The sequence below is a fragment of the Andrographis paniculata genome, unplaced genomic scaffold, assembly GCF_009805555.1.
Source record: "Andrographis paniculata isolate CXL003 unplaced genomic scaffold, ASM980555v1 Contig32END, whole genome shotgun sequence".
Classification (NCBI taxonomy): Eukaryota; Viridiplantae; Streptophyta; class Magnoliopsida; order Lamiales; family Acanthaceae; genus Andrographis; species Andrographis paniculata.
The window spans coordinates 3511909-3521499 of NW_026137565.1; the positions used below are offsets into that span (position 1 = coordinate 3511909).

Here is a 9591-nt window from a genome sequence, read left to right on the forward strand (position 1 = left end):
AAAATAATAAAAAATAAATATTTAATATAATATTATATGAAAAATAAATATATGATATTCTTTTAAAAAAATTAATGTTAGCGGCCAAAACTTACAAAAAATAATAAGTATATAAAAAAGCGTTCTTATCCAATTTATTACGGTATCCATGAAACAAGAGCCATGATTATGTGTGTTTATTTTGAATGGTTTTTAGAGAAATTTGGTCAGAGTTTGGATTGTGTTTAAATTTTAGGTTAAGTTTGATTTTTTGTGATTTTTTTACCCTATTTTCAATCGGACAATTTTATTTATAAAGTTATAATTTTAAAAATACAATTGCTACGATAATTTAATTCTAATACACAATTCTATTTTCAATTCCAAAAAAATATTATCTAAATATTCTATTTTATATACTCCCTCCTAATATTAATATTATACTAGTGTAAAAAACAGTGATAATTGTATAATAAAAATGAAAAAAATAGGGATAATTTTATGGTGATATTGTTATTTATGAAAATAAGACTATTGTTTTGGAACAAATAAAAATGAAAAACAAAGCTATTGTATTGAAACTGAGAGAGTATTATTTTAAATAATTTTTATATTAAACAAATACAAATATATACCATTAAAATATAAAAAATTATAAATTAGTTTTTATAGGAACTAATTTACAATTTGCAAAATTTTTTTTTTAAAAAAATAATAATAAAAAATAAAAAACGCCAAAAATGGCGTTGCTTGCAACACCACCGTTTGGTGTTGATGTTGCACTGTAGCAAATATAAAAAATGATGTTGAATATGAAGTTGGGTTGGAGATGAAAAACTCCAAATATGAAAATGCTTTAGAATTATAAGTTTAGTTTGAATTTGAGTAATTTTGATGTGTATTAACTTTATAATTATTAATTATATTAAATTAAATAAATCTAATTTATTATTAATAATAATATTATTTTTAATTATAAATATATTAAAAAAATAAGACTAAAACCACCGATTTAACCCAAAAAAAATTCTCCTACCGCCGCCGCCGCACCTCCCCTTCTTCTCCCTTCTTCATTTTCTTCTTCTTTTTCTTCTTTTCCTCCTGCTTCATTTTATTCTTCGTCCCCTTCTTCTCCATTCTTTTTTTTTGGTCGATTCTCCCTTCTTCTTCCTACTCTTCTTTTCCCTCCCTCCCGCTAATTGAAGGGTGTGTTCAGGCCTACAGGATAGAGCGCAGATATTGTCGGATTAGGCATGGTTTCGCGTCTCTCTCACCCTCTACAGGCTTTGTACTGTAAGTTCGGCCGAACTTAGACAAAAGAAACAAATGTTTGTTCGTCACTAGAATGTTGAGATGAAAGAGTTCAAATTTAAATAGTAAAAATTTTGAATTTAATAAATAAAAAATTTGATATTTTTTCTTTTTTAAAAAGAAATTAATAGTGAATTCTCAAACGAACGCACCCCTAATTAAACACACCCTCGATAAAATCGCTGTTATGTGGAGCCAATTTTGTTATATTGTTATCATTATATTATATAAAAGAGCAAATAATAATTACTATAATAATAAATATATTTAATAATAAAAAATGTCATGAAGAAGAGAGGCGCTGATATATATATATCGACTCCCACACGCAACTGGAAACGCAGATATCGACGCAGGCCGACCCTTCTGATCTTGCGTTGCGTCGCTCCTCCATTCTTCTCCTCTTCTCACCTCTCCTCCAACTGCTTACACGTAGGTAGAAGTAGGAGTTCTTTGTCGGAGGAGGGAGACTTTGGCTGTTTACCGCTCCGATTCCCATCCCGGCCTGCGTTTATTTTCAATTTTCTTGCTTCCTCTGAACTGAAGCTTGCGTTGTTTGGATTGGACTTTGGAGCTTAAAAAATCATTCAAGACAAATAAATTAGGTGTGCTTCGTTTGTGTTTTTGTAACTAATGGAAGAGTGTGATTGATTGATGTTCTTTTTGTTTTTTTTTTTTGGTTCTTTGAGTACTGATGGGTTTTAGTTTTTGTTCAGGTGTTTTTTCGTGTCGTCTTATTTCTCCATTGGTGTTTGATATGGAATAGTGAGGAACCTGTGGTGGAAGGAAGCATTGGGAATTTCGAGTCAGATTGAGAATTGGTTGGGGGAAATTCAACCGTATGGGGAATACATTGGGGAGAAGGAGGCAGGTTGTGGATGAGAAGTACACTAGGCCTCAGGGGTTGTACCAGCACAAAGATGTGGATCACAAGAAGCTCAGGAAGCTTATTCTGGATTCAAAATTGGCGCCTTGTTATCCTGGAGACGATGATTCCGCCTCTGACCTTGAAGAGTGTCCCATTTGCTTCTTGGTTTGTGCTTTATTCTTGCCTTCGCTTTTAATTTTCCATTTCAATATATTATCGATGACTCCTGAATGATACCCTTTTTGGATTGGTGTGAAGTTTAAATGGTTTTTTTTTCCGATGTAGATGGATTGTTTTTAAGGTGAAGTTTTTGCTTTGTTTAGTGGAAACATAATTGAATAAGAGAGAGCTAGTTGCTTTGAGGATTGGTAATCCTTTATTTTATCTGAGAATTGGCTTGTACTGTTATCAGCTAATAAGAACTTCATGTTTTCGAAGAAATGTTGAACAAACTTATAGTCTGAACTGTCCTCTGAGCTATCCCTGGATGAGATGTTCGCTGTTTGTCTTCTCACCTTCTAAGAAAATCAATACATACCTACTAGGATTACTTCGTCCTTTGAATAAGAACCCCGTGTTCACTTTACCGAGGTTATTCCTCCACCAAGTTGTTTAATATTTTAATATTGATCATTTAGAATTAAAGTAGTTGCTTGGGTCATTAAACAAACAAATTTTAACGCTAAGGAGTGTCAAGGCTGCCGTCTAGATTTTACTATCAAGGTTAGTTGGTTTGTGGTGGCCCGGACATTGGATGCCATAGAGGTTAGGCCAAAAAGCCGCTTATAAATATTCGATGAGGAATTGTTGTTCTAAAATTCTATCAAGCAGGGAACAGTGCTGTAATTGTATCTTTGTTTCGTATGCATTTCAATGTGATGCATTAGTATATTAATCTATTGTTAAGAGCTTAAACAAGAAAGAACCTCTAAGAGGTTAAGAGTACACTGTTTCGTCTTGTTGATGATAACACTTTTTATGCATTGGATGTCACTGTTTCTTCTTTGTATACATTCCTCTTGTTCAATTTTGGTGATTCTTTGTGTTGAATGTTTGTAGTTCTACCCAAGTCTTAATCGTTCGAGATGCTGCATGAAAGGCATTTGTACTGGTATGTGGTCTTCTTTTTGAGATATGGTTTATCCTAATTCCAAGAATGAGTATTTGTTCTCTCCCCTTGTATTTTTGAATCAATTCTTCTGTTTCTCTTTTAAGAATGTTTTCTGCAGATGAAGACTCCCAATTCTACCCGGCCGACACAGTATCCTTGATTTCTTGTCGTTGTTATTACCTATTCATCTACTGCTTATCGTATTTTTATACTTTCCTTAACTGCATAAGGTGCCCTTTTTGCAAAACATCCAACTATGCTGTTGAGTATCGAGGGGTTAAGACAAAGGAGGAGAAAGGCTTGGATCAACTTGTAAGAGCTGGTTACTGCTACTCTATTTTTTCTCGGTTCAAAGAAAAAGTGGGGGGGGGGGGGGGGAGGTGGGGGAATGACTTCATTAGGTTGTTGGAAGTCATGCAATTCGCCTTACAATGTGGGGGTTTTTTTGCATCCCCTTTTTTTGGTAGTATGGTTTTCTTGCACATAATTAAAAAATAATAAAAATTGACATGGTACTTTTTTGGACATGTTGACAGTCATTCTAAATGCAATATATGCATTTCATTTGCTCTTGTAGGAAGAACAACGAGTTATAGAAGCCAAAATAAGGATGAGGCAACAAGAACTTCATGAAGAGCAGGAAAGGATCCTCCAACGAAGAGAAATTCGTTCTAGCAGTATGAGAGTACCGACTGAGGTCGATTATTGCTCGACTAGAGGTAGTGATTTATTCCTTAGGATAAAAGTACTTCTTTTGTGCCAATACTCATTATTGTTTCTACGTCCAGCACCGTCTTATGCTTCCACTATAGAAAGTGCAGACATTGTTGCTTCACAAGAGTCACACCCTACTTCTGCCATAAGATCATCTCCATGCCAAGGGCAAAATAGGTACACAGTTTTATTACTTCACCGTAATTGGCTTAAATCCTTCTGTTTTAGATTTCATTTTTCTTAACTGGTGTAGACAACAAGGTTAATTGTGTGGATATTTTCTGAGTTAGTGAAAAATATTAAATAAGAATTTATATGGACTGTGACTAATGATCAATAATTTAGATTTTAGATCAAATTGTTTCTACTTGTGCCAGATAATAATATCTTCTTGTGTTGTCAAATTTTATTCTGAGGTGGCATTTGATGAGGGGAATTTGAGTAATTACTGTAGTTGTTTAGCTTCCTGCTGTCGAATTTTGGAATTTGAGATTACAATTTGAGTTCTTCGAATATGATAAGACATGGAGACTTTGTTTGGGATAATAGTTTAATTGTCTTTTGTAAGTAATAGATGAATTCCTTGATAGTTAATGTTATATTTAATGAAGTTGATTAGAATGCTTTAGTTATGGGATAATGTCGATGATTTAATATTATTATTTATACTCATAAATATATGTCGATGAAACACATAGGCTCTGCTTTTTATTTTTTCTTATTATGTCACTTTGTAGTTCCCTGTAAAAGCCATACAACATATCACATTAAATAACTATTTAACTCAAACTAAAACATAAACGTAAAGTAGACAAACCTTTAATGACGTAATAACTCCAATTACTTATGAAACATATAGGTAGCTAACATCCTTTACAATGTTTTCTTATATTTAAGCTCAGAGAATGTTTTTTGTCCTATATAAACTTTACTGAATGTTTACAGGAACTTGGAAGATAGATTAGATGACATGACTAGTAACAATTAACTGTTGCAGCTTCAAATATGAGGCATGCCAATCTATATTAGCATGTTTTGGGTAGTGATACTGATAAATTAGCTTAAAGCTGCAATTGGCATCTAATGACAATCGCTTACAACTTGTTATCTATTTTGAAGAGGAATGAGCAATCTGGAAGAGGTTTGAAACTTGTGGTAAATGTTTATGCTTAGGATATTGAAATTCTTATAAAAAAGCATCATGGTACATTTGTTATGCCGTAAAAGGCAATTTTTCCAAGAGTCTTATTTCCGCCTTAGTCTGTAGTGGTCTCCTATGTTTTCAATTTTGTGTTCCTTGTGTGGCTTGTTCTTGATATTGATGGTTATTCGATAAGATTTTGAATCTGTTAAGACATAATTTTTAAAAAATAATAAAAAATGGATGCCTCTTCTTATTAAATGATCATTTATGTGAGTTGGTATTTAATATAGTACAGATCCTGTAGTCGAATTGTACCGCTTTCTAGTAGTGAAAAAGTATTACATTCTAAAGCTTTGTGGAAAAGTGATCTCTTGCATATATGTGAGTGGATGTATTGGGAATATTAATAAATAAATAATAACGTGTCTCTCTATTTAAAGTTTCTAACCGAGTCGGTCATTTATCAAAAGCACCATTTACGCCATTTTGTGAAGAGATGGTGCAGGGTGTAAAACATCATATCTAACAATTATTTCACTCCAAAGATATTAAAACAAAAAACAAAAACCTTTAAAAAGGAAATGCCCAAGTAAACAAACTGGTAGGCTTGCTGAAGCTTTGAGTTTATGATTTTTCAACAATACTAGATGAAATAAAAGACTAGGTTCTGTTCAAAATTCATAACTAATTACAATACTGCATCTCAACTGTATTCTATGTATATAACAAATGCAACTAATATTTCTTTTTTTACAAGCATGTGTTTAATTCATTTCTCTGTTCAACATAAGCTTTTAGGGAAATATTGTGAGTGTATTCATCTACGAATTTTGGATTACATATTACCTTTCTTGACACCATCAAAGATTTCAAATTAACATACTTACCTTATCTCATATCCAACCATTTCCACTATGTATTTGTTTTTCACAAAGTGTATCTTTGTTCTCTCTTTAGATTTTATTAAATTAAAATGGATTACATTTTTCCTTTCTTGGCTCACCATCAATGATTTCAAAATTTCATCCTTCCATAAATTTTCATACTTTCTTCTACAAAAAAAATCATACTTAATTACCTTACCACATAATCCATCCCTTTCCACTATGCATTTGTTATTCTGCCTTAAAAGGTTGTCTGAAATTTAAAATCAAAATTGAAAGGGCTTGATTCAACATTTGCATGTCATTAACACTCTATTGTGTGGGTCTCAATTATTATAATTATTGCTTGTGCTATATTATTAAAAAGCATTTTTTATTTATTTTTTATTTATTTATTTATTTATTTTTATTTTCATGGTAAGACTGAATGATGGGTTTAGTATTAATAAGGATGTAGGATTGGTGTCTCATGTAAACTCACTCCAAATGCAATTATTAGCACTTGCCGGTGCCCACTGACTCCTATATTTCATTCGCGAAAGTGTTAATAGCTCATCCTAACAACAACAGTTCTTGTGGCAACAATAAATATTAGAACAAGAATTAGTGTTCTTTAGCAATAAAGTCAACTAAAAAATGACAACGGTACAAAGATTATTCTACTTTTAAGTATCTTCATCACATGAAATTTATGTACTAAATGGACTGGTGCATTATTCTTTTATATGCGTTTATTTTGATTTGAAAATTGTAGTTGGCTTCATGGTGAAAGTTACTCTAATTCAATTTTTCGAGTCTGCTCAAATTTATGTTATGAAAATGTTAGGTTGGGAAACTGGTTCTTGCTCTTATAAATAGTAAGGGAGAATTCTGAATCCCAGAGTGTGTGGAATAAGAAGATTATAATCATGAGGTGTAAGTGGTTGGTAGGGCTAATGATTTCTGACATGGTCTCGAGAGACAGGAAAATAATTGGATTCACTCGTCAATAAATAATTATGTTTAGTTCAAACTCAATTGACTCGTATAACTCATTTGATCTGTTAAAACCTAAAACCATTGTATCTATATTTAAATTTACATTAATGTTTTTAGCCAAAGAATAAAGGGAAAATATTAGGTGACAGACTAGAAATTGTAAATATAAGAATGCTTATGAAATGTATTATGCATTTTTATTGGTTTGATTTAATTTTTTTTTGAACAAATTTTATTTAGATCTTGTACACACACATATTGGCTCGGATTATGGATTCGAAATGATCTCTTTTTTTATTTATTTAATAAATGTAGAATTATATTCACAAGTGTTGGATTAGCTGAAGGATTCTGTTTCAGATTGATAAAATAACTTGCATTTTCATGTTTTTTTTTATTTTATTTTTTATTTTTCTTTATTTTTGCACATATTGGCTTCTCGATTGTTTAACAAAATGTTGAGATACTATTCACAGTGTTGTATTACTACTGATCTCTACTTTGATATGATATATAACAAATTCTAGCTTTGAAATTATAAAAACACTAAAATGTATTACTTTAGTCCAAAATTACTTCATGCTAGGATATTTAAATTGTTAAAAATAATCAATATTCTAGCAATTAACTGATACCCACTTCAGATTATTTAAACTTCTAATTAAAAAACTGATTGTGAACACAGATGAATTAAGAACAAAAACTTAAGAATTTATAGATTACCATGGAAAGTAAAGATTATTAACTGTTTTACTTACAATCATGAGTTCCAATTAAAAAATTTTGTTAACTTTTTATTCAACATGAACCAACATTATGAAAAGTGCACCTTGGAAGCTTCTGTTTGCATGAAAGTTCAAATGTCACCGTTTTCCTGATGATATTGAAATGATTTTATAGAGGCTAAATTATGATTTGCGAAACCACTGCTTTATCGGGATATGTATCTTTTGTGTGAATTCCGAACACAAGGTGTTTTTGTTTATTTGAAAAGTGATAAATAACTATATATATATATTCATATAAAATGTTCTAAAATAACTTGACCACATAATTGCATCAGTATCCGATGGTCATTGGTTAGGTTTAGGATGTAGCAAACAAGAATAAGATTTTTTGGGGGGTTAGATGTTTCGAAATATTTTCGTTTTGTGTGAGTGAGGATAATATATCCAAGCACATGCCTAATTGTTTCCGATTTTGAATGTAGGGAGGATGACTTCGACGTCGATATAGAAGAAATAATGATAATGGAAGCCATATGGTTGTCGATTCAGGTATTCATTCACACAGTCAGTTCTTACAGAATCTCTTTTCCTACAGATTCTGCCATCTTTTTTATCTGAAAGTTGTACATGTCATTTTAAAACAAGATTTGAGTCCGGGGATCCAAAGATGCTAAATTATAGTAATCTATGACTGTGATTATTGACAGGAGAATGGTGCGTGCCAAAATTCACCCTACAACGAAACAGCTGAATCAGCTGGCTTTCCAGCAGATGACGGCTGTTCCTTCCCGGCCATGGGCAGATCAACAACTTCATCTCCTTCCAGCAGCCTCGCCTGTGCAATCGCTGAATGTCAACAGAACAACAGTGGAGAGAGCTCCCATAACTACAGTAGGAACACGCCCAATTGGGATGAGCAGGAGGCCGGGACTTATTTCCCGGGAGAGAGTCCGCCAGATGCCCAATTAGCAACAACCAGTGAATGGGGGGATCATAGATCTGATGAGATAGGCAATGAATTTGATGAGGCTATTGGTTGTGAGCCTCAAGCCGTGGCTGGGGCCATAGTTCCCGAATCCTTTGAGGAGCAAATGATGGTGGCCATGGCTGTTTCGTTGGCGGAGGCTCGATCCAGGAGTAGTACCCCCGGGGTTGCTTGGCAATGACACGTGTTGTGATGTGAGGTACGGTTAGTTAAATCACTCTCTCTCTCTCTCTTCCTCTTGATAAAGGATTTTTGAAAGAATCTTGGTAATAAATTGACTACGTTGTTCTTAGTTAGGCGGGAGATTGGAAGTTGCTGATGAGTTTGATTGATGGCAGTGGAGGTTCTCTTCAAACCCTACAGGATGATGATGATGATGATTATATATATATATATAGACAGATAGATACACGTATGAATGTATGTATATGTTATGTGTAGATTGATTGGACAAGAGAGAGAGAGAGAGAGAGAGAGAGAGAGAGAGAGAGACGATCACAGAGTTTAGTTATAACTTGCTGGTGTTGTAGTGTTGTGATGTGTCTAAAAAATGTGTTGGTTCTTAGTTGGAATTTGTTTTGTAAGGTGGATGGATAGATACATTCGTTTAATGATTTTATTTTATTTTATTTATCTATTTTATTTTAGGACATGGGAAGCTACAGCTGTTATCCAAATCGAAAATGCACTAGTCATATTAGGCGTATTGCGACTGAGCATCATATAACTTTTAATGATAACTTTTAATGATTTTATTTTGTTATTTTACTGTTAAAGGGTTGTTATAGCTTAAGAAGCGAAAGAGAGAAAAAGTGAGTGATAAATATATATTTATCAGGTTATATATATTTAAATTTTTTAGATTTTTTTAATTATCTAATTATTTTTT

At 32.5% G+C, this 9591-nt stretch overlaps 1 protein-coding gene across 3 annotated transcripts; it reads left to right on the forward strand.

The window, feature by feature from the left end:
* Positions 1 to 1611: 1611 nt before the first annotated feature.
* On the forward strand, positions 1612 to 9335 carry LOC127247858 (E3 ubiquitin-protein ligase DA2-like). Of its 3 annotated transcripts, none has more exons than XM_051269907.1 (10): positions 1612 to 1895; positions 2007 to 2323; positions 3218 to 3269; positions 3374 to 3419; positions 3500 to 3581; positions 3847 to 3988; positions 4058 to 4160; positions 8200 to 8266; positions 8425 to 8901; positions 8996 to 9335. In XM_051269907.1, the coding sequence occupies exons 2-9, from the start codon at positions 2132 to 2134 to the stop codon at positions 8881 to 8883; spliced, it is 1143 nt and encodes a 380-aa protein (XP_051125864.1). In that variant the 5' UTR covers positions 1612 to 1895; positions 2007 to 2131; the 3' UTR covers positions 8884 to 8901; positions 8996 to 9335. The 3 variants fall into 3 exon arrangements, with proteins under 3 accessions (XP_051125864.1, XP_051125863.1, XP_051125865.1); XM_051269906.1 differs by having other exon boundaries at positions 9000 to 9335; XM_051269908.1 differs by having other exon boundaries at positions 2057 to 2323; positions 9000 to 9335.
* The last annotated feature ends 256 nt before the right edge of the window (positions 9336 to 9591 follow it).